This window comes from Carassius auratus, chromosome 13, assembly GCF_003368295.1.
Source record: "Carassius auratus strain Wakin chromosome 13, ASM336829v1, whole genome shotgun sequence".
Classification (NCBI taxonomy): domain Eukaryota; kingdom Metazoa; phylum Chordata; class Actinopteri; order Cypriniformes; family Cyprinidae; genus Carassius; species Carassius auratus.
Window position 1 is genome coordinate 4,830,644 of NC_039255.1, and position 27,010 is coordinate 4,857,653.

The 27,010-nt window shown below is 34.6% G+C and overlaps 1 protein-coding gene across 2 annotated transcripts in view; it reads left to right on the forward strand.

Annotated features, from left to right (window-relative positions):
- The window catches only part of LOC113112406 (cGMP-dependent protein kinase 1-like), a 51,100-nt gene that overhangs the window by 13,608 nt on the left and 10,482 nt on the right, over positions 1–27,010 (forward strand). For both annotated transcript variants that reach the window (XM_026277954.1, XM_026277952.1), the window contains exons 3-7: positions 4,266–4,379; positions 15,492–15,597; positions 17,400–17,463; positions 21,387–21,464; positions 21,556–21,650. In XM_026277954.1, coding sequence (XP_026133739.1) covers positions 4,266–4,379; positions 15,492–15,597; positions 17,400–17,463; positions 21,387–21,464; positions 21,556–21,650 — 457 coding nt within the window. The remainder of the gene's footprint in view (positions 1–4,265; positions 4,380–15,491; positions 15,598–17,399; positions 17,464–21,386; positions 21,465–21,555; positions 21,651–27,010) is intronic.

Here is a 27,010-nt window from a genome sequence, read left to right on the forward strand (position 1 = left end):
CTAACTCACGTCTCTGTCTCCAGTTGTCTTTTTATTTCACTTGCTTTCTTTTCTTTAAATCTTTTTTAAAGATTCACTTTAATCCCTTTTACCAACTCTTAGTGTGGGAATTTATCCAAAATATGAATCCCCAGTAGAACCGATACCTTACTTTTGTATACATAGTAAATATTGGAAAAGTATGACAGTACTTATTTTTTTTACTATATTTTTATATGTAGGTACATAAGGTAATTTATTCCTGTGATGGGAAAGCTGAATTTCTAGCAGCCATTGTCTTTATTGTCATTTTGATCAATTTAATGCATACAGAGAAAAACCAAAAACTAAAAAAGAACAATCTTTAAAAAAAAAAATTCTGATGTAACCAAAGCCACGAGCAGCAGGAAAAAATGATATAAACCAATAATATCATAGCACTGTGTACTATCTTGTCTCAGTCCAATGAAATCCCAGTGGATAAAGTCAAGTCACCCCCTGCATTATGTCCTGCTCAGTGTTTTGTTTTACTCAGATGTACAGCATGCAGAGTTCATTTCAGAGTAAACACAACACAGTCTCTCATCATGTAATATCTGTCTTCGGTGGCCTTTCGGTATCTTTATTTCATTTCATGCATTATTTCATTCCTGCCTGTTTGATCACATCGCATCTGTTATTAATGTTTGTTTAGTAGAGCCCATGTCAAGGAAACGTCTCAGTCTCTCACTCTTCCTCTTCTTATCTCTGTGAATCATGGGTAAAATATAATTGGCTGTAGGGCATTAATAGGAGCTGCTCTGAACAATAGTGCTTAATAACCATGACAGAGCAAACAGTATGAGCAACTCAGAAGGTTACCTGCCTTACACTGCCGGCTCTTAACATGTCAGTCAGTGAGTGTATGTGCATTGTGTGGCATTGCAAGTTATTTTCCATTCTTTGACAGAGAAGCACATTAGCGGATGTTGGGAAATGTAATCAGTTGTTCACAGCAATGTCCTTGACCCTTTGGGTCATAGCTTCCTGTGTCTGTCAAAGGAGGAACTGGAGGTCACGCTACTGGACAATATTACTTCCTGCTGTGCTGGTGGGTGTATTAGCTTTGGGAAAAAATATTTGAGACACTTAAAACGACATCAGCTTTTCAGTATGATAAAACTCTGGGCTGAACGTTACAACTTTGACCCTGTTCATTCTCACAGTCCTCACTGTATTTGTAATGAATTTACATGGTGTAGATTTATAGGCTTAAATACTTTTATGACTTTATGAATGTCCTGTTTAACTGTGTCCTGCAGTGGTAATAAGCTGTGTTCATATTTAATTATTTAATGGCTCATATAATCAGTCTAGTTTTATGTCAGACTTTTATGGCCTGTAGTGGGTCACGTTTTAATCAATTCTTAGCCTGTTTTGAATATTACCTTATACTCTAACATTACCAGAGAAGATATTTGCATATTCTAACCGCTTATTTGACTATGATCTTAAAGAATTTGCTATAATGATCATATTTCTCTCCTGTATACATGCTTACACTAAACTAATTATAATTACAATTTAAAAATATTTTTAAAATTTAGTTTTTTATATGTTTTAAAATGCAACTTTTAAGATACATGTGTTCAATAAACTTTTATTATTATCAATGTTGAAAACAGTTGTTCTGCTAGTTATTTTGTGGAATCCATGATAGATTTTTTTTTCATCTTTGATGAATAGAAAGCATTTATTTGATGAAGTTTTTTTTTTTGTTTTTTTGATAAATGTACATTATAAATGTATTTTCCGTCAGTTTGATCAATTTATTGCATCCTTGCTGAATGAAAGCATTAATACAATATAAATAAATCTCAAACATTTAAACGACATACACTAAAAAATGCTGGGTAAAATATTATCGCCAAGTAAATGTTGGACAGAACATATGCTTGAGTTTTAGACATGAATCCATGTGCTTGGTTGTTTTTTGACATAATGCTGGTATTGAAGGTTTTTCATTTTAAATATTACAAATCCACTCTTAAATCTCTGTTATATATAAGACAGGAATAGTTCATATACAATATTTTTATTTATTTAATGGCAAGTCACTATTTTACAATCGTAAAATAGTAAATATGTTAGGACATGACAGGAGCAGCAACAGCAGTCAATGGGATTTTGTGGGCAGAAAACTACTATCAGTAAGCTGTTCCAGTTCATGAAATGACAATTTGTTATATTAATTATTGAGAAGCTACATCAAAATCAGTTTCAACCCGTCAGACGACTACAGCTGCATCACTAGCACACTAGAGTCAATGGAGCACACAAAAACGTTGTTACATACTGTATAACAGCAATACAGCATTGTGTTTCAGCCCTCGTCTCACATTTGTCTAGTAGGAGGTGAAACTTCTGTGGTGGCACCAGTCTGTCACTTGAGTAAAAAAAAAAAAAAATATTTTGAAGGAAAAATTTTGTGGCTGGAAATTGTTATCTTTTGATTAATCATTTGAGATGTCATAATGAGGGGATAAAATTCAAAGTGCAGAATATATAAATGAGTAAAATGTGGCTTTGGTGAGTAAATAAAACAGAATGACTTGCCAGCTGGAACTGCAACATTACATGCTTTTTTAAAAATGTAAAAATGATAGACAGACTCTTTCTGATGTAAGTGATGTGCGTTTTTCAAATCAAAGACATAAAGAGTCTACTCAGGAAAACATCTGTTGCATCGTTTTTCTCAGAGGAAATGGTGTTATCCGTTCATCTAGAATGCCTTATTCAATTTTCTGTAAAACTCCATATGGTTACATATACAGTATAGAATATTTCTCGCATTAAGCCACTAAAACAGAAATATCGCAGACAGATGGAGACTGGTTCATGCTGAATGTGATGCTGCGAGTCACACAAAGAGTGGTGCTGTTTGTCAAAAGCATGCAAAGTTAAAACATCAAAATAATTCCATTGTCTGCAGATGTTAAATACGATTTTTGTTGCCTGTAAATTTTCTTAATTAATTCGCCGTTGGCAAGTGTGGCAAAAGTTAATTTTGAACCATGATAATAGTAAATGCAGAGAAAGGTTTGATAAGGTCAAGGTCACATGGAAGTCATTCTGATCCATAATCCTGTTCTGCCAGAGCTGAATATTAATGATAATTAAATAGTCCATCATAAGGGAAGGGTCATCAGCTCTCTCTCTTTTCTCTCATTCTCTTACATTCTCAAATCTAACTATCTCTCACCTCTACAACTATGATATGACCTTCACACCTTTTCAATATCTTTCTCTGCACTACTTTCTCTCATCTCACATGGTCATTCACTTGTGTTGTCACCTGTCTGTGTGATCAGCTGCTGAAAAGCTGCTTGACTTCCTGTTATTATGCTCACAATGTATCATATCAGGCCATCTACATTGACACCTCTGAGAGGGAGAGAGACAGGTGTATTTTAATGTTACAGTTACACTAAAGGCGACTGACTGTTCTTTAAGAAAATGCTTGATATGAAACTTTATGGTAACACTTTAGTATAGGGTCCAATTCACACTAATAACTACTTGCTTATTAGCATGTCTATTATTACCATATTGGCTGTTTATTAGTGATTATAAAGTACATATAATGCATGACATCCATAATCCTACCCAATACCCTAAACTTAACAACTACCTTATAAACTATTAATAATAAGCAGCAAATAAGGGGTTAATAGAGGCAAAAGTCATAGTTAATGGTTAGTTAATAGTGAGAATTGGACCCTAAAATAAAGTGTGACCTTAAGAATATATATATATATATATATATATATATATATATATATATATATATATATATATATATATATATATATATATATATATATATATATATATATATATATATATATATATATATATATATATTAGTCATTTTGTTCAAAGTTTTTTTTAAGTAAAACAATTTTTTTTTGGTGATAATATATTGTTATGTTCATAATTATGTACATGAATCTGTTTGAACAATTTCTGCATTGTTTTTGTTTTATTTAAAAAAAAATTTTTAATAATTAAAAAACAATTTCCAGTTTAAATATTACATTTGTTTTTAGTTTTTTTTATCAAAATATTTTCTATATATTTTTAATTTTTAGATTAAATTGACGATGACATTCTTCCCAGGTTTCTTGAAATTCACTATTATTCTGACTGTTATGATCTGGTTTTGAACAGAACTTATTAAGTGTGTCCCTAAATATTGTTTAGAAGTGTTTACTGCGATGTTTACTATTGTGGTGTGTTTTTTTCAGAGGGAAAAGTTGAAGTGACTAAAGAAGGATTGAAGCTGTGCACAATGGGACCAGTAAAGGTGTTTGGAGAGCTTGCCATTCTTTATAACTGCACCAGGACGGCCACTGTAAGAAGTGAGTACACACACAGCACAATGATAAATAAAATTATCCGGATTTTGATTCTCAAGCAGGGGACATTTTGAATGTTTTTTTTCATCTACATACATAGATTAGCACAGTTTGAGGATTATTATTCTCAGTATGACTGAAGAGAATCGGCTGCTCCATCTGTGATGATAATCTGTGATTTCATTGATAGACAGGAGGCCAGACCGAGAGAGATATGAGGATTGAATTAATATTAGGAGACAAAAAAATAAGTGGAAAATTGTGCTGGGATATTCTAGGATGTTGTTGGTTATTTCGATTTAAACAACCCCCTAACACTAGGTACAGTATTACACTTTGGCAACAATTTTCAACATTTTCCTTTAGGATTTTACACATTTATAAAATGCCCCAAGCTGCCCCTAAATCTATATCTGATTCTGTAATAGCCATAGTTAATGAACCATTATTAATGTTGACTGCCTCCAGATAAAATCATAAAATGGTAATTGTGACTTTTTATCTCACAATTCTAACTTTTATATAACTGCAAGATATGGTTGTAACTCGCTATTCTGAGAAGGAAAGTCTGAATTGTGAGGTATAAACTCACAATTGCAAGAAAATACGTCTGAATTAAGAGATAAATAGTCGCAATTGTAAAATGCAAACTTAGAATTCAGAGGAAAAAAAGTCTGAATTGCATATTAACTCAGAATTGTGAGATGTAAATTTGTAATAGTGAGAAAGAAAGTCAGAATTCTGAGTTTATATCTTGCAGTTCAGTTTATATCACACAGTTCTGATTTGAATTAGTCAGATTTGCGAGAAAAAAGTTTGAATTGTGAGATATAAACTCAGAATTGCAAGGGGGGAAAACTAATTATGAGATATAAACACAGAATTGTGAGGGAACAACACACTTAACCAGATTTTAACCAGATCATCTCATATGCACAGGCTTGTGTGCTGTGTGCTTTTTGAATTATTTGCAAGCCTTTCTCTTATTTATTATTCCATTCTTCTCTTCATTTACTTTTCCTTTGTACCATTGATCTCCTTCATGCATATTCTCTTCTTGCCTCCGCTTGGCTCTTTTTCTTCTTCCTCTTTCCCCTCCACTCCACTCCATCTCTCCTCCCCCGGCTGTGTTAATGGTGTTCCTACACACTTCTGCTCTCTGTCTCTGCTTCTCTGGATAGCATCTGGGACAGGAAGTGAGCTGGACTGGGATTAAGGGACCAGTTCCGTCAATGTATATTTACAGGAATTTTCCACATTTGAATCATCTGTTGCATGTTGTTGATTACAATAGAAAGTTATTCCAACTTTTCCCTCAATTCCTGTAGTGCAGTCAGGGCCATTGATCTCATCCAACTGGCTGAGGCCAGCCTAAAAAGACACTCAGGACAGTTGACGGGCCACTGCTGTGCATCGTCACGAAAGCTTATAATTTTCACGTGTTTTTAAACCTTCCCAATTTAAACATTCAAAAAAGTCACAGGACGTGGGGAAAGCTACTCGTGCGCTGTGACTCATGGACAGCAACACCGAACCGAGCTCTTCTTCAGGAAGTTTGCATCCTCCTGCACCTGAACGAACAAATAGAAATAGCTGTTTAAACAAACAGAAAAAGATTTGAAATAGTGTATGTCTTAAGTGAAGGTAAACAGTTGAGAAAGAAATCGGATGTGTATCATTATAATGGATGCATTGTATCTTAAAGTGACCGCGCCTTATTTACTATCTGCTGTCTGTGTCTTTAATGTTAGTTCAAGAAAATGAAAGAAAGAAATTCACTCACTGCTCTTGACTGAATTGCTTTGTAGTTTTAACTAGAATTAACACACAGTCAAACCAAAAATTATTCAGACACCAGATAAAATTGTTTATATTGTTTTACTAGTGGGTGCAGGACACTAGGTCATTTATGTAAGTTAGTATAACAAAATAAAGCAAACTGTGACATATTATACCCTGAAATTCTTCATACTGTAGACTACAAGTGAAATTGATAAAAAAAAAAAATTGGGGACCAAAAATGATTCAGACACTTTGACCTGACCATGTTTAGTTTTTTCTTTAATTTCTAATGCAAACTTTTTACAACACAGGCTGAACAAAATTAAGCATTGCTTGGTAATTGGTTAACAAAGTATTGTCAGTTATATATTAAATATTGTCATGCTAACATTTGTCTGAAGTTTTGGTTGACTGTAATCCATTACACACCTTTCTATCAAAGTTATCTGACATTGTCAAGATGTATTGGTTCTGACAGTTTAACTCTTAGTTCTTGACATATTTTATTACCAACTTCCAAACTACAGAAAATAAACTGTGATAATGTACGAAATGTTGATTGTGTCTGAATAAATGTTGGTTTGACTGTATATTTTATTTTACATTGACGACCTTGCAGTGCTATACCTGGACACCTACAAATTGAAAAAACTTAAACATTGTTTAAATAGCACAAATAAATAGAATGAACATTCAAATTAAACTATTTCAAACAGGGCCCACTGGTACAACCTGCCCACTGGTAACCCAAGCTACAGCCCTGAGTGCAGTTTTATGGAAGCCTAGTGGGAAATTGTTTAGCACTGCAGATATGCAATGTCCAATTATGACACTGTTTATATATAAAGAACACAATATGCAAAGCGTACCAGAAAGGGACATGATGTAATGTAACTCTGTGAGCACTTTTTACATGTAGCTGTAGTTGTTTGTGCTAGAGACATGAATGACACCACAAATTGTGGGACTCATTGAATTTACCTTAATTTCATTTTCTAAGCGTTCAAAATTTTTTCGAATCTTTTGCGAATGACAAATTTAGCTGTGGCAGACAACGCTTTTCCTCAGAAAAAACTATTTATATTTCCATCCAAGTGTTTGCATAGCTGCATGTGTGGTTATTCATGAATTCTCCCTGTCTCTTTCTTTCAAACACACACCTTTTGTTGTAGTTGGATTCCAGTGGTGTCTGCATGTAAATAAGTCTTCTGGAGAAGTCGTGGCTTAGAGTATTAGAATGCAGAGGACAAACAGCACAGATATGTCAGCGCTTAAAGTGGTTTTGACCTGCTGTGATCTTACCCTGTCCTTTCACAGCTATAAACAACAGACCAGAGTAAGAGACAGCAGGTCCAGTCCTTCATAGGACAAGCTAGAGGAAGTCTCTTTATCACAATACTCTGATATAAATATCGAACCCAAGTGGATGAGAGAAACACTGACATACACTAGCATTGAAACAAACTGAAAATTCAGCTTTGCATCAATGGAATAAATTACATTTTAAAGTATATTCAAATAGAAAATAATTCAGTTGTAATAATATTTCACAATATTACTGCATACGTATATAATGTTAATGTATTTTGGATTAAAAATGCAGCCTTAGTGCGCATATGAGACTTTTGACCTTAATATATATATATCCTGTTCTTGGATGCAGTCTTTATTTTTTTAATCAATTTCTATGTCCAAGATTCTCAGAAGCAATATCAAATGTACATCTTACAGGGAACATTTTTGTATCTAAAGTCCTGAGGGTGTCACAAGTTCAGTTAATCATATTGTTTAAATACAGTGAAGTTCTCATCTTCTTGTTGTGCCTGTGTGTGTGTGTGTGTGTGTGTGTGTGTGTGTGTGTGTGTTTCTGAGATTGTGATGCTCAGGCTGGATATCATCACAGGTGATCAGTTGGAATGGAGAAACATTTGCAGTAGGTGCAAGAGAGAAAGAGTAGTATTTTAGAGTAGTAAAGTACAGTATACAATAAAAGCTGCTATCGTTTTCTAACATTTATAGATGGAAATACAGTAGAGTTTGTGCATGTGAATGTTTTTGTATATAGTTGTGTCATCTCTGTTCACATCAGGTAGAAGTCAGACATGGCAGTTTGACATGACAAACCTATTTGTTGCTTTGCTTATTTAAAGTCTATTTACTTTCATCCAAGAAGCTTGAAAGTCGTGATGCTTTGAGTTTGAGGGACGAGCACACGGACAAGACCTTGAAGTACACACACACACACACACACATATATATGGGTAATCTGGGTAAACACACCCAGTACTGATAGTTTTGCATTTCAGACACTTTCACTTAATTTAAACTTTCTTTGGCCCCCATGAATTTAGCAGTGGCCATCAGTAATTAAAAACAATAAAATAACAAAAATGAGGCCTTTTCCATGCAGCCACCCAAACTAATATACAATGTGTAAATGTCAAAATATCTTGTGTAAATATGTTGTGCAATGCCTTACAGTTAGATTGCCCATATTTTTTTAAAAACTTTACATACTTTGATGCATTGAAATTACATCAACACTACTTCAATGACCATGCATAAAAGTAGTTTCGTTATAGCACCACCATCTGGCCAAAATGCTTAAAACGTGACCTTTTTTTTCAAATGCTGTTAAAGACACAAAATAAAAAGGAGTCAAATATATAAACTGCTCATATTGGCATTAAATTGTGTATGTGTAATGGGCACATCATTCTGAAAGTAAGATGGTTTGCTTGCAAGTAACATTTGGTTATGAAGTTCTAAAAAGTTTTAAAGTTGTAAATAATGATGAGTTGAACAAATCTACTGAAACATATCTGCTTAGTCTTACATTGTGCCATTTTTGATTTGGTTAATTTCTTCTTCCAGCTATATTAGTTTCTTTTTGTTTTTCGAATAGGCCACAAAATAACAAAACAGCCTTTAATGTGTGTTCACGTGCCATCTGCCATTGTCTTTCAATAAAAGTCACAGTCAAGGCTATTTTTTGGAATCTTTTTCAAATTCCTGTTTGTCGCCCCCTCTTTCATTTCCAGACTCGCACTGCATTTTTTTTTCTTCTTACTGTTGAAATGAATTTGAATTGTCCTTGAGAAAATGTTGTAAAATTTGAAGTGATGGCACATTTTCTCTGGAGAAAGAGCAGAAATGGAAATCTCTGCTCTGTTTCCTGGATACTGCTGTTTGTTGCAATTCATCCCTGTTTTGACAATACCTTGCAGTCATATTCGTTCACTCTCCCTGAGGTTTCTGCTGTCTGTCATTTCTCTGGAATGATTCACTGAGAGAGACAGCACTTGAAGAAGACATGCTGCTAAAAGCATGAAACCTGTGTGGCTCCATCATCAGGTCCTGAATGAACAAAGGTCTATTCTGGACCACAAGACATAGTGTTCTGGAAATGTCTTTCTATTCTTCTTCATTGTTTGGAATTGATTAATCTCATAAACTCCAGTAAAGTATAAAAAAATGGTGAGTGACAAGAGGCAATTAACACCATGAAGTTAACAGGATCACAGTTTCTCAGAATTGATCATTTAATGTAAAATTTCCTTTTCTACCTTGCAAATGCAGGTATATTCTTCAAATGCTATTGTAGTAAAAATGTATTTTTCTTGTCTGATTGTACTGTTTGGGTGACAGTGTTTGTCACCTTTAAAATCTGCCTGTATTATGAGAATGAATCTGGTTTTATGGGGAGACGAACGGGTCATGTCAGGGCAAGTTTGGTAGTGATACATTTCCTCTCGCACATTAATAATATTAACTCATGTGCTATCAGAAAGCATGCCGGGACGTGTATTGCCTCTGACCACACTGCTTCTATCTTCATGTTAATTGAGAACATCATTTTTATCAGTACTGTTGGGATGAATCTCTGGGTGTGGATGGCCTGCAAGGAAACTACTGACATACAGTATGGCTGGGTGATATAGCTAATAAATATTATCATATATTACCGTTTGTATTGGAGATTAACACTCATTCAATCTCAAGTAAGAAACCGATCATATATAAAAAAAATTATATTATAATATACAACAATAAAACATGATAAGCACTGTTACATATAATAATAATAATAATAATAATTATAATAAAGTAATATTTCATAACAAATAATGTTGTAGTTTATTGCATATTTAATGGGTACTTAATGTTTCAGTATAAACAATAATAATAACAATAAATAATGCTAATATTCTTAAAGCTTATTATATTTTATTGTTGTAGTCTACTGAATATTGTTAAATGGGTACTTAATGTTTCATATTTTTATATAATAATAATTTACTTTATTATTATTATGATTATTATTATTATAATTACCTATAAAGAGAATAATAATATAATATGCAATAATATCGTGCAAATATTCTTAAAGCTTATTATGTTTTATTGTCGTAGCCCCTTGCATATTGTTGACATTTTTTTATAATATTTTACATTATTAATATTAATGATATACAAATAATATAATTTAAGCATTTGTAAAGCATATTATGTTATTGTTGTAGCCTTTATAGTTTATTGGGTGCTCAATGTTAATTGTTACTTCTGTTACAAAGAAAATCATTGTGAATATTTAGTATATTGCGCAGATTCATACGTAGCCCCTAATTAGAAATGACAGACCAGGGCTGGACAATAAGGACTGCCCGATGGCAAGCGTGAAAAATGTTCGGGACAGTTGACGGAATTATCGCTGCCGCTTCATCACAAAGTTTATCAATTGCATATTTTTTTAAGCCTTGCTAATTAAAAATACAATCAAATTAAAAGAATTCCATCAAGGCGTGAAATACATTTTAATGTAGTACTTGTGTGTTGTGTTCTTTGTGAAAACTGCGTGCACAGACAGCTGCTTCTCTTTCTGCATCTTTCACTTGAATGGACAAATACTGTGACGAGTGGGGCGGGGCTGAGAGCCGTGGGAAAAGAGCGAGGCCGGTGGAGTGATTTTGAAACGAGCGACACCTGTGCCACTCATCGGTCTCGAGTCCCACAGAGGAGATCGGAAGGATAAAAGAGGAGCTACGACCAGGCCTGGGTTTTATTTTGTGTTTTGGCTTTGTTTGTGCACGGCAGTCATCCATGAGGGGCTGTCGCGCTGTTTTATGTTTTATTTCTTTATTAAAGTTTTTATTAAAATGTCCACTATTATGAAGTTTTTATATTGTTACAAATGCATACAAAAATGTGCCAAAATACCTGTCTTGGCAAGTAACCTTGTAGCTTTAAAAGTGATTAATCTATATTTAATTTATACAATGGTGTAGAGAAGCACTGATCGGGCATGTTTATTTTATTTTTTTCAGACTATCTTTGTTCCGTGCTTAAATGCAAACTGAATCGCAATCATTTTTCAAAATGTCATTGGTGTGGAAATATTACATAGTTAGTATATTTAGTCTGTAAATGGCATATAACAGATGATAGACGCTGAAGACAGATGCAAAGAGGAGAAAATACTGTAGCAGTCAGAGCACAATCACTGTTCATGATGCACAAAATATAGTAAGAAAATCCTATATACAGAATTTTGATGCGCTTCTGAGGGGAACTGACTGTTTTCAGAAACGTTTACACTGTTACATTGCATTTAAAGTAGTGCTAATATGCACTTTGTGGGCAGCAGTAACCAAGTAAACGCTGCTGTACCATAAGCGCCTCCTGCTGTCAGAGAGTGTATCTGTGTCTCATTCAGCCCATCTGCTGTTAAGGTTTCATGCAGGTGTTTTATGTATCATAAATGCACATGCTACATGTGTGTGGGTTTTCTTTTTTTAAATAATTAATTCATAATTAAAATGCAGTGGTTACCACTAATTTCAAAAGGTTATGAAAAATCTAGCTTATTTATTAGAATACAAGATAACATACATCAAAAACAATGATAAAAGCAACCATTTTACTTTTTGTGGCAGGGCCACTGAAAATATTGAAAGGGCAAGTAATACTTCGAATCTCTGGCCCAATCAGGCCAGTAGAAAAAATCATTAGCACTGATCCCATTTGATCTAGCTTGAAGGAGGGATTTATATTCAGGTAAATATGGAGTAAATTTGAAATGCAGCACTAGTAATATTTGTCTTCATGAACATATGTTGGTGGTTGTGTAGGTGGATGCTGTTAAGTTGTTGTGTGTATCTGATGAATTCTGATCTGCCACGGGGCTGAATGTCATTTCAGATCCAAACAGGAGCTGATTTTACTCTCTCTCTCTCTCTCTCTCTCTCTGTTTAATACATAGCAGAGAGTGGGTGTTTTAAACAGTGAAGTCACCGCCTGCATAACGGCTGTTTTTTCACTGCATAATAAATCTGCCAGGACTGTCTGTCTCTATTTTGTGTGGCTCATACCGTTCTTTTTGTTATTTGCTCTCATTCCCTCCAGGCAGAAAAAAAACTACAGGTGTCAGATGAAAGTTTGAAGTATTTAGCTTAGACACAATGTAGTCAGGCAGGCACAAAACTTAATTCAGTTTAAGACAACATTCAGTAAAACTATTGATCCTGTTGAGATTTGAAAATATCACTGAGAGCGTCTTATATCAGTGAAAGATGAACAGAGCTGTCAAAAGTGTTGTTGATGATGTATAATTAATGAAGCTGAGCTTACTTTTGTCACAGCTGCATTTTGTCAAGAATAAATTCTATGATTTTTGTCACTACATACACTACATCAGTGTTACTTCATGTTGATGAAGCACAAAAAAGTGTAAAATACAAAAGGCTGCACACTTTAGTTTCTAAATATAGCTGAACTGTATTCTTAGCACAAACACGCTTGCTGTTATTTTTGTCAGACACCGTTGATATCAGACATGCTCAAAAATCTGAAGCTGTGTGCATGGTTATTTGTGTTTACAAAACAAATGCGATGGGCTCAAATGCATTTCTGATTACCATCGAATGTTGTTTGTGTGATTAAATCACGTCATCACAAATGCATTTGAAATATTTAATTAAAGAAATAGTTCACCATAAAAATGAACATTTGTTGAAAATGTACTAATTGTCAGGCAATCCAAGATGTAAAGGGGATTCTTCATTCGAACAGATTTGGGAAAAATTTAATATTAAATCATTTGCTCACCAATGGATGCTCTGCAGTGAATGGGTGCCATCAGAATGAGAGTCTAAACAGCTGATAGAAACATCACAGTAATTCACAAGTAATCCACACCACTCCAGTCCATCAGTTAAGTAATCTACAAGTAATCCACATGACTGAATTAATCTGTCATCAATGTCTTATGAAGTGAAAAGATGTTTGTAAGAAACAAATCTATTAAGAATTGTTTTTGGCTGAGATAGCAGTCCATAATCCATAATAATGTTTTCTTCTGTGAAAAAGTCCATGACTTTTAGCTGTTTTTTTCTTGTAAACTGTGGTTGATCTGTGCATATTTTGCTCCTGATTCAGACGAGATGACTTTTTCACATTATAGATAAGGACTACGATGACGATTTATTGAAGGCACTGAGGAACCATTGATGCATGATACATTGATGCATTTACATTAATTTACAGTTACATTGCATTCCCTGGGAATTGAACTCATAACCTTGCCATTGCTAAAGCCATGCATGAACTTTTGTTTGAGCTACAGGAATGCATTTAATTTACAGAACCAAAGTAACAACAGAACTTTTACATACACAAAGCAAGAGGAAATAGTTTAATTTCCTGAAAACCAGATGTTATTGATTTACTTTCCATGAATTGTTTCCTGTCATATGTTTTTCAACCAATAGCTCGTCTTTGTTTTAGGGTGCTTTCACACTAAGTTCACTTGCCTGGTCCGAAACCCGAGTTCGGTTGCTCCCCCCTAACCCTTCCCCCGCTGGACTGTGTTCATATTATAATATATAGAGTCTGAACCTTGCGTCATCAAGCCAGCAGCTGTTTACCCCGTTGCTTGGTAACGACAGCGCAGGAGAAGGCGGCAAATGCATAACATTACTCTCTGCATTTTTATGTATTATGTTTTTGAACTGTTTGTTTTGTTTATAAGGCTTCGGTACATAACGGCACTTGCGTCTGTCTTACGAATGTACTGAAAATGCTCTAAAGAACATTAAGGCGAACATAAATGAGATGTACAGCTCTCTGTTTGCAGCGTGTCAGTCACGCTCATTAGGAAAGTGAGTGAAACACACACAAAAACAGACATTTTCAACAAATAATTTGTCATTAAAAGCGGTTCACTTCCACAATTAGGTATGATTGCGTTCACATAAGCAGCTAACCGTACCAGAGTTCACATGAAGCGTACCCCAGACCGTTTTTAAGCGAACTCGCGGGAGCGATTCCGAGTACGGAAGACAGCGTTCACATCATCCAAACGAACCGAACTCTGACATCAATCGAACCTGGGTGCACACCAAAAGTGCTAGTGTGAAAGCACCCTTAGAGTACAGAACCCCAGCCTGTGTATGAATATTGTCAACCCATGCTGGCAATCATCGTCAGCTGTACGTAATATTTTAGACAACATCACTGTTTGACCCCTTGTGTGAGTGTACAGATGTATTCTAGCAAGTTCCTCAGAAATATCTTAGACTTAAACATCTTCATAACGGTGGGTCTGTACAGGGCTGTCACAAGTGGGTGTGAGGCCCTTTGCGAACATGGTGTGCAAGCCCCCCCATTTAACGAATGCAACTTCCACACGCATCCAGTGGACAAATAAACCATGCAATCTTGTTTGTTGTTCTTTAGTTGTTAGTAAAAAGTGGCTTGACCTACTGTATAATACACTTCTAACAAGCAGAATAATACAGCATCGTTATATTGTGTCTACTATCAGCTATGACTATAGTCATTCGGAGGACAAAAAAAAAACTAAGACAGAGAGAGAAACAAACATGATCTTCAATTCATTCATGTCAGCTGTCATTGTATTTTGAAATGTTAAATAATGACGGACAGTATATTACAATTTAATAATTCAGGCTATATTTCATTCAGATTTTAAATGTTTTTAAATGTTTAAATAATCTTTCTCTCTCTCTCTCTCTCTCTTTTTCACACACACACACACACACACACACACATACATGTATTGAATGTATACATTTTAAGTGGACCCCCCCCCCCAAAAAAAGTAATAATATTCTAATTCTACCCTTGTGCAATTGTTTTTTACAAAGCCTTTACAATATTAAAAATTTAATAAAGTTAAATATGAATTTTACACTTACACTGTAGGTAACATGAATGAAAGAGATGATTGCATTTTTAATCACAATTATTTGATAAAAATATCAACATTTTATGATCCGTTCATATCGATGGCATGTTTTCTGATGTGTGTTTCAGCTGTGACCAGTGTGAAGTTATGGGCCATCGACAGACAGTGCTTCCAGACCATCATGATGAGGACGGGACTCATCAAACATGCAGAAAATATGGAGTTATTGAAAAGGTGAGCAGCTGTCTTGTTATGGAAGTGCATATCTTTCTTTATCATCTGACATCTTAATTTGCATAATGGCACCCAGAGAAGAGAGCATGGGGTACATTTTACATATTAAAAAGACAGAATTCTGCATTGTTGAGCTACTGAGCCAAACTGGATGAAAGACTTTAAAGACACTGAGGCAGAACAGATGAGTTTCTTGGGAGATTCTGAAATTATTGCCACAGAAATTCTCTATAACTCCTGATCTTTTTCCTCCCCCTTTCATGATCTCTCTCTCTCTTTCTTAGAACCTGTGTCTTATGTATTAACATGAGAAAAATTTATAGTAATGCAATCGTTTTTAATGAATCATCAATGTGGTTTCATCTAATGCTAATTATTTTACCCCATCCCTGCTGCTGTACTTATTATTTGAATAAATTAGACCTAATTTAGTCAATTATGCTTTGAACTAACAGCTGTTACAAACAAAAGCAGAGTGCATGCGAATGCATTAGATGCTGAGTTGAACTTATTCATTTTACTGATCTGGTTTATAGACCAATATGAAATTTAGGTTTCATATTTAGTTCTGAGCTAATCCAGATTTGGAGAGAATTATTATATAACAATGTGCATGTGTGATCCCATGATTTTCTGGTATAGGCTACTATTTATCTGTTTAGTTCTGAGTGCAAAATTTAATAATAAATATATATATATATATATATATATATATATATATATATATATAAATTATTATATAATAATAATACAACAATTTTCTGTGTAAATAATATATTGAATATTTATAAATAATATTTTATAATATTTTGAATGTTTTCTTTTTTCATCATGTCAACACTTGTAGCATGTGCACAAAACAAAATCATAGTGATCGTTTTTTTTTTTTTTTTTTGTTCTTGGTACAAAGCTCAAGAATAATGATGGTGCTTGCCAGCAAAGGCTGTTATTATCAATTTTTTGTAAATTTTTTTGAACATTCAACCCCTTAACATTTTAAACGTGATTGGCACCAATCTAACATGACTGAAAGAGAAAAGTTTTGGGTTATTAATAATATATTTTAAAAAATGCAAATGTTTGATTTTATTACTGGGTGAATAATATCAGAATCTATTAATATTACAGCACATAAATAACATATATAAAGTAAAACATATTTGTGAATTTAAATATCTCATGGTACTTTGCAAGGCTTTCTCACAGTTGTTAAATATTGATCTCTGTAGTGGTCCCCCAATGATGGTTACAGGTTTGGTATTTTAATCTCGTGGGAAATTACAGCAGCCTTTTCAAACAAAATGATTACAAATCCTGTCATTTTCAGACAAAATATTAGCCCAGAATTGCTTGTATGTATGCATAGCACCTTTTAGGTTTCTCTGCTGCAGTCTTACACTAAACTGTAATAGGAGACTTTAATGGACTCTTGAATTGGGATGTGAAATATTTATGCAGGAGCATGTAATGTATTATGTAATGTAGATAATGCCTTGGCTTTGTGGCAAATTAGCTCAGCGTATACAGTACATATTAGCCAGATGCAAACCTTTTCCTTCTTTATGCAACACATGACCAGATATGTTTCAAAATGTTGTATTATGGCGATTGAGGGATATTATTGTTGTTTCCATGGCAGAGAGCAACTCTGAGTTTATTGCAATGATGGTGACCAGCTGTTTCAACATACGGTCAGACTAGAAATTCACCTAATGTTCAGTGAGAACACCAAAAGACTCTTCAGCTTTGGATAAGGATCTAATTCATCACACATTTACATTGTCTCTGTCTCTGATTGACAGTGTCCTGACGTTCCGGGGTCTTCCAGAGGAAATACTGAGCAAGCTGGCTGATGTCCTTGAGGAGGTACGGAAATCTTCCTGATCCTTAAGCAAACACAACTGTCATTAAATCTAAGCAATTACATCTCTGTGCATTGCAAGCACCACTAGCTGTGGTTTATTCGCTTGTCGTTTTATTTAGATACGCTTGATGTAAAAAATTGATGTTTTTTTTTTTACGATTTGGAACAAGGTTGACTTTGCTTTACAAACCTTCTTATTTCATTCATTCAAGTGAACAGAATGCAGCATATCACATTATTTTAATATAGTATGATCTTTTGGACACCTTTTTTAGCAACTTTTAGCGAGTGATTTCTGTTTATGTTAGTAAAGTCACTGTCTCAACAGTATAGTTTCTTCACAAGTTGCTTTGTTTAGAAGCTGTGTAATTTCCTTTTTATATATATATATAAAAAAACTAATAATTCTTCTTAGGATGGAGCATACAGTGAAAAGTTGAAAGTTAGTCATTGGTAATACATCTACTTAATATAATGAAATATTTTACTGTTGCTTGCCAGTGTAATTCCAGTATTATTTATATATTTTTATAGTATTAAAGTTCCCCTATTATGCCATCTTTAAGGTTCCTAATATTTTATAGGTTTACATGGATGCAAGTTCAAAAACAACTTTCATTTTCTCAAAATATGCATTTAATATCACTTCATTTTCCAATGATTTCGAAATGTTTCGTTTGAGGCAGTTCTAAGATTTAGTCTCTCTAAAACCCTCCTTTCCGTGAGCCGCAAAAAAAAAAAAAAAAAAAAGATTGGGGTTGTACTGCTGAGGTACAGTGGAAAAAAAAACTAAGATTTTTATCCACTGATTCTTTGCAATGTCATTCAAAAGTGAAAATAAAATTAATGAACATAATTTTTCATGCACTTTCAGCTGTCATATGCATTGAAAATGCCTTGTAATCGATAAAAATGCTTGCACAGTTTACTTTACTTCCGAACAAGTGCACACCCGAGTCCAAATTGCATTCATATTCACGCAAACTGCATCACAGTTCAAGTGCAATCGAACTCAGACCACCTCCTTCAGGTAGTCTCGGGTTCGGTACCCTGCTGCGCACCCATGTTCACATGAAAGCTTTCACACTAGCCAAACGTACCGAAATCTGACGTAAATCAGGTGCGCACCAAATGTGCTTGTGTGAAAGTGCTCCTAGAAAGCTGTTGCTTGCTGATGTTTTTATTTCCGTCAAAATACCTAGCTACTTTTAAATGACCATCATTGCCAATCAAACTAGTAGTCCCACTCTAATCTCACATCATTGGTTGAGCTAGAGGTTCAGAAGATGTTTTACTAAAAGTACCAGAGTTACATAGTCTTTGCGCACAAGGATAAAGTATAAAGTAAAATCCAAACTTTAAGAATACACCAGTCAAGAAAGTGTAACTGTATTTATGCTGAAATATGTTGATTGACTTTTAAGCTGGGAAGAGTTAATAAAATCAGCAGATTCAGATCAGGGACTGTTTATCAGCAAGAAAAACTCACAACTCAAAAACAAACAAAAGCTCCTCGCTCATACCATCAATAATTTAGGGAGCATTTTTTGTCTTTTTTTGTCTTGAAGTGAATGCATGTGTTTCAGTAAATTGTAGTGGGATGAATCATAGAGTTGTTTATATTCTATCTTTCTTTGTATAAGATGGAGAATAACCCGTTCTCAGTCTGCAAATAAGGTCCACATTGCACAAAACATCAAAAGAGAAAAATCAATGATTTTATCCAAGAATAGCATGAGTAGATGTGCTGTAGACATTGTGAATATCTTAGTCGTCAGTCAGTCTTCACAGACATTAAGGTCCACATCTTCATTAGAATATGACATTTATCACTGGGAAGTGAGTGATGGAGACTCATAGCTCCTTGTGTTTAAGGGTGAAAAGTTGTTGTTTTCCATTCTTTGTGAATTTGTTAATAATCTTGCAGTGGCTGTGGTCCTCTTTTGTAATAAAACATGATCCACAGCTTCATAACAATAACACACAAAAAACAAAAATCGGTTTGGTTCTTATTATTAATTACATTTATGTTTAATATGTCTATGAGAGTATTTAACGGCACTGTGAGCTCTGTGCCATTAAACTGACTCACCTATCAATCCTCATCTCTAAATGAATATTAAAATTAAGGTCAAACTCATTCCACTTCTTTTTTTTTTTTTTGGTGATGTGATTAAATGTTATTAATTTTCAGAGAGCAGAGGGAGTCTCTTCAGCCAATAAATAAGATTAAAATGTGCTGAAGCTTTTTGAACTTAAATGCTAATTTTGCATTTCTAATTTTCTAGTTCTAGTGAATGAAAGTCTGGACACATGGATGGAATCTGTCCTTCCGTTATCATAGATGTGGTCACTTATGATGCTTTCCCACTGTATGGTATGACTCGGTACGGTTCAATTTTGGGGGGTTTTCTACTGCGTACAGTACCTGGTACTGAAGACTGAAGGTCTGTAATGTATGGCAGCTTTCATTGGCCGAGGCTCGCCCATGAGGCCGTTTGACCAATATGTCAAACAACCAATTGCAATTTGTTTCATTCATCGTCACGTTTTGAGCGAGCAGCAACCTCCCGCTCTCTCTCGTGAAGCCAACAAGGAAGTGACTAAAACTGTAAGTCATCGACTGGCCGCTTGAGGCTGTCTGCAGAAGGGAGTCAGTCCCATAGACTCCCCATGTTAAAATGCCCAACTTTACAGCAGAAGAAAACATGTTTACAGCCTGGTTCAAAAAAAGATATTGGTCTATATAGCTAATTTTACCCTTCATGACAACTGGGGGGGGGGGGGGTTGAGGTGAACGGTATCTTTGTTTCCAGGTGACACGCACGTCTCCCGGAAATCCTGTAGAATTCAACCAATCTGATGACGACTTCGAAACTCCTGAAGTGTTTCCACTTTTGTGTTCCATATGCATCAGACGTTTAGCCAACAGTCCTCGGGCTTGACGCCTGAGGCTGAGACTAGCAGAGGACTGGATCCACCAAGAGCTTGATGGGGCAACACGGAATGAAAAAGTTGCAACAATTATGACATGTGAATAATCCCGCCCACTCTAAAGCGGTACAAAACTGCAGCGGAAATGCAAACCAACTCGAGCCGTGCAGTACCGTACTGAGCCGTACTGAGCCGAGGCGTACCACGCAGTGGAAAAGCACCATTAGATTTGATACTACTCTTCCATTAATTGCTCATATACAGTGTTTATTTAGGGTCCAGATATATCTGAATCTTAACATTACTGAATATTCACACTGACTTGAGTGCTTTCCATTAGGGAGTACTCACTTTTACAGTCTTGCTACAACAGCACTTAAAAGCAATTTTGAATGTATGCACACTTAAAATGTATGGACATCAAACCAAGTTGCATTTATTTAAAATAAAGACAGGATTTTTGCTATGTTACATTTACTTGACTTTATTGAACATTAATTGATTTTTTTTTATTTATTTTTTTATTAAATATCTAAATACTATAAATGTTTATCATGAACAAAAAACCTATCCTAGGGACAGTTAAGAGCTTTTAGCATTGTGAAATCTGTCACTGTGAAATATGAAAAAAAAAGTACTTTTTTTTATACATTTATGATCATTCTCTGGATAATAAATGAAAGCAGGCGTGTATATGGGTGTTTGGTTGGAGGTCAGATTCTAGGTGATTTTAGAACAGTTTGCTTGTGTCAGAGTCTTTGTGAGCTTCAGTTTCCTATCTGCTGGTCATATCTGATTTCAGACCGATGTGTCTGGAGGTCAAGGTCTTAGATAACACACTGAGGGTCAGAGATGTTGTGCTGCCTCTTTTCCGCTTAGAAATCTGCTAGACCTTCATACCCTCGTTGTAGGAAGTGCCACCTGTATTTTTCTTCATCCTCTTTTTCCATATAATCCTCACGTCCTCTAACCAATTTTCTCTCTCTTATAGACCCACTATGAAGATGGTGACTACATAATTCGCCAGGGGGCAAGAGGAGACACATTCTTCATTATCAGTAAAGGAAAGGTAAGTCTATTTCAGAGGAAAGTGCAAGCTGTGATGCTGTGAAGATGATCCCATGCTAATATCTCTACCTCTTGTTCTCACCGCCGTCCAGGTGACAATGACTCGAGAGGACTGTCCGGGTCAGGAGCCCGTTTACTTGCGTTCTATGGGGAAAGGAGACTCCTTTGGGGAAAAAGCCCTACAAGGGTGAGATTGTCCTCTACAATACTGTCAAAGTTTGATTAATAGCAGATTTAAACTCCAGACAGGATATTTGGAGAGACACCCGGGTGGGTTTCTCATTAGGTGAATCGTTTTTGCCCCCAAATCAAGAGAATATACACACATTCATATATTAGTGCTGTCAAAATTATCTTGTTGCAGGTGATTGATTTTTTTTTTCTTCAGTTTAACGCTTAAAATTATTTTACGCAATTAACACAGAACTAGGGTTGGCCACCCCACTCACAACTGCTGCTTCTGTCTCTTTTTTCTTGACAAGAATTGCATTTATTTAGACACAGAACGTCTTTATGACCACATCATATGGGAGACTTTCAGATGTGCAATTCAACTTCGCCTGAGTGCCAGGCACTGGTAAAAACAAGCGAGGAAAAGTTACAGGTGACAAGGGAGCTTTAGTAGAACAACAGTGAACCGTGGTCAGGCCAGATGTCAGTAAATGGGATTTTTCCTGTCCTGTCAGCCCGTATACTGTGCTCATAGCACGTGCTCTTTAATTGCATACACAAATGCTGCTGTGCACACTGTAGCCTGTATTATTTTATATCAAAGTGCAAAAGAAACTACAAGCTTGCAGTGTAGTAGTTGTGTTGTCAGTTAAGTCATTAAGTTACCAAAGGGCAATTAAAATTGAATTGTTGAATGGCTATAGTTAATGGTTAAATATTAGGCAAGAGAAAAACGTTTTCATAGAGACATCAGTAGTATTGATATCAGTGATGCTTGCCTTCAGTCATAAAAAAGATGCTATTAAAGAAATATTAATAGTATAGTGTCTTTATGTTGTTTCTACTATTAATTTGAAGATTGAATGTGAAATTATTGAAATATAGAATGTATATTTAACTTTTATGTTAGTTAGGATTGTGCTTAATTTCAGAAAAAAAAATGTGTATTATTTATTTTTTTATCTATATATATATATATATATATATATATATATATATATATATATATATATATATATATATTTTTTTTTTTTTTTTTTAACCTCATCGTCTGCCCTTAAAACACTTGCAATATATGTAAGTATATATATATATATATATATATATAAAATCATGCGGTGAAATGTAACCACTTTGTGTGAGATTCACCGTTAGTTTTTTAAGGATGTGGTGCCATCTTGTGGCCGCTGACAAAAGCGCTCTTGGAATTGTAAAAATCTTGAAATCCTAAACCGTTTACAGTGGCTGTGCTCGCATAGCAAAAACATCACATTACAGTCACACAATCTAAAATAATTGTTCACTCACGCTCTCTTACGACTGAGTAAAAAATTAAAAGAGATTTGCCCAGGATTTTTCTTTTTTTTTTTAAACACAAACTTGTAGGAGTTTATTTTGGGTACAATCTTTACAGAACATCAAAAACTCTATGACTATGACCAGTTACACATGGATCAGAATCAACAATACAGGAACATGTTAAAATAACTTCAATCAGAGTTGCAGTTCAAGGCTTAAGAGACAAAAGTACACGAGGAAAGAATAGGATTAATTATCAAATAAGAATTTGAACCAGTCAGACATCATCAATTTTTCTATTCTATTCTATTCTATTCTATTCTATTCTTCTTTAACATGCTTAAAAGAAAGGTTCACAAAAATAATGAAGTCTCAGTCATTATTTACTCACCCTGGTGCTTTTGTGGTAAATATCCCAGGCTAGATGACTGTCAGAATGAGAGTTGACAGAACTTGCTTCGAACAAAACAAAGTTTTGGTCCAGAGATATTCACTGTATACTTTTGTCAACTTTTTCTATGCATTGTGTTAAGTGTAGTTTTTTTGTAAATTTGATTTCTCTAAATGGTGTGCTTGTGTGTTTTTCCTGGAGTGAACTGCTGTGCTGATACGGTTTTAAGAATTTGCACACGGTCGTGCACAACACAGCCAACAGCCAAGAGGTTCTCTAAATAATATAATCATTTTTATTTTTAATTGACCAAATCCTATCACATGCCCTCAGAACATTTGACAAATACAGCACAAGTCACATGGGCTCATTCTGTGTTACTTTTGCAACTCTTTCTTTAAATTTGAAGTTAATAATTATTGACTGCCATTATATGAGTTTTTTTTTTTTTTACAGGTTTTTATTTATTTATTTTTATTTTTTGTGGTCTAAAATAATAAGGACATTAAAACAACAACAGGGTAAATTAATAATGACTTGATTTTCATTTTGGGGTGAACTATCGTTATTCTTTTCCATTCTAATCTAATCATGCTTATCGTGTTTTATTCAGCTGTGCTTTATTCTTTTCTATTCTATTCTTTTCCTGTAGTGGTGTCTGGTTTAAGGGGACTGTTTACCCTGATTATAATCCTGCGTTTGGTTGTGTTACTAGGAAACCGTGATCCTGAGAGCGTGTTGATGTGCTCCGCTGTGTATCAGGTATCTTCTGATGAAATGTGAAATAGTGAAATATAGGCCAGAACATTGTACACGGTCAGTCCGATCCCTCAAGAGATAAATTAAATGTGTCCTTGTGTACGGCAGAAACATTGTGGTTGGCTTGAGCTTCACAGAGACCATTAACAGTGTCCAGAACTTGATAGGAGAATCTGTTGATGGCTGGATTAAATTCATGCCTGTGTGTATATGCATACTGAAGCATTTGACACCTGATTGGTTCACAGACACGTTTGGCAGCGCTGATAGTGTCAGGTTTTCTTGCTGTTTCCTCAAGCAGGTGAATGTGTCCCATTAATAGCACACTGACCCATACACAATACAATCAATGGGATGGTTCGCCCAAAAATTAAAATTGTGTCGTTATTTAAACTCTCATGACAATCCAAACCCATATGACTTCTCATAAAATAGTGTTAATTTATTTTACAAAAACCATGATGAAAAATATTTGTTGACAACTTTTTTTTCCATGACCAAGATGAGACTGCACCTACATCATTACACACTAACTGTGACTATATCAAGATGCAATACAGTGCTGAAAAAAGTTTAAAATATCAAAACTCTATATCCAAAATATCTATATTTTCTCCAATAAAAAGAGAAAGAATATATACTTCCACAAGTTTTGATATTCAGGCTGCCAGTCAAGTACCGTATTTTCCGGACTATAAGTCGCACTTTTTTTCATAGTTTGGCTGGTCCTGCGACTTATAGTCAGGTTCGACTTATTTATAAAAATTAATTTGACATGAACCAAGAGAAATTAACTAACAGAAAACATTACCGTCTACAGCCACCAGAGGGCGCTCTATGCTGCTCAGTCCTCCTGTAGTCTACACTGAAGACATAGCGCCCTCTCGCGGCTGTAGTGGGTAATGTTTTCTCTTGGTTCTTGGTTCTAAATAAATGTGACTTATAGTCCGGTGCGACTTATATATGTTTTTTTCCTCGTCATGACGCATTTTTGGACTGATGCGACTTATACTCAGGTGCGACTTATAGTCCGAAAAATATGGTAAAAAAATACACACACACACACATATATATATATATATATATATATATTGTATTTTTTTTTTCCGTATTTTTCGACTATAAGTCACACCTGAGTATAAGTCACATCAGTCCAAACAACGTCATGACGAGGAAAAAACATATATAAGTCGCACCGGACTATAAGTCGCATTTATTTAGACCCAAGAACCAAGAGAAAACATTACCATGGATCCACAATACTCCGGGTTTTTTTCTTCAAAAAAAAGTATTTTGTTGTTGTTTTAATGGAAAAACATGAATATAATTTGGAATTATTATTTAATATTAACAATTTCACTAGTTTCTGAGAGAAGCTTTTGTGTTTAACCAGTTTTCACAATGTTGAGTATTAATTGATATGGCAATTTTGGAAACTAGATTATAAAATAAGTGAATAAAAGTTATCATTTTATTTATATGCGCCTATAGGTGAAAGTGATAACAATAATTCTGATAACATTTTTCAGATGACAACATTTACGATCAGTAATTATGGTTGTAACTGAGCAAAATAATTGCGATTATCAGTTTAACCATTAAGCAGCCTGACTAATAGTTTTCTAGAAATAGATTAAAAAAAAAAAAAAAACACGGCACTGGTTGACTAAACTTGTCAAAGACTAAAAAAAGACATTTAACACAGGACTAAAAGTACATTGAAAAACAACTGATATCATAAAACACAAAAAGAGAAGTTTAGCATTATGTCCACACATTTTCACTTTTTCTTTTCCATTCATGAAACATAAAGAGGTCTCAGGACAATCTGGCTCCATAAAATCATTCTGTAAGTGTTAATATAAATATTACATTCTGCAAAAATATATTTTGTGTTCCACTGAAGAATGAAATTCATATGGGTATAGAACGTCACTGAAGGTGAGTAAATGATGACAGATTTTCCTCCTTTCTTCTGTCTCTCTTTGTTATAATGTAATATTGTGGAGCAGCTGTGACCTTTGCAGTAGCGTTATTGTGTATTTGTGCTGTGACAGCTTTAGAGCTGATGTGTTGTGAAGAATTGTCACCTCTGCAAGTACGGTACAAGTGTGTTTCGCTGGAAATGGATCTGGCCGTGTGTGTGTGTGTGGTGTCTGGCAGTATTTGCAGTTGGACACAGAAGCAGATGCTACGCATACATGTATGTTTGGGTGTGCGTTTATCATTTAGTGTCCAGCCCTTTTCATTTACAGACAGTCGTGTGAGAGCTCTTTCTCTGGATATAACTGCCAGCGATGGGACAGATGTCAGAGAGTGAATGTTTTAGTGTAAATAGAAGTGTACTGTACTGTAGTAGTATATGTGTGCGTATAGCTGAGCTCAGGTCAGACGGTAAGTGAACATGCAAAGCTTCATGGGGTCAGAGTGGGATACAGACTCTGATGACTCTGACCACAGTGACAGTGAGGAAGAGGACGATCAGCAAACTCTGAGGCACGCTTAATTCTTAAATCAGTGTTGGAACTTCTAAATATTGATATTTTTACATTTAAGTAAATTATTTGACTCATGATTTTCAGTCAAAATAAATGTACATTTTGATCTACAGGTTTTGTGGACTTACATAAATTGTTCATATAGACAGAAGTTGAAGCACGGCATTAAAGAAGCTCAAATAATTAAAGGTTTTGATAATTGTTAAGTTTATTATCTGTTTTATTTTATTACTATATAGAATATTTTTTATATCTGTAATTGTAATATTATTATGAATTTTTAATTATTTATATTTAGGATACTTATAATTCATTTCGATAGCTAATAATATATACATTTATCTATATGATCTATAGTTATATATAATTATTTTAATAGTATTATAATTTTTATCACATATAAATAGTTATATATAAAATTAAAATTGT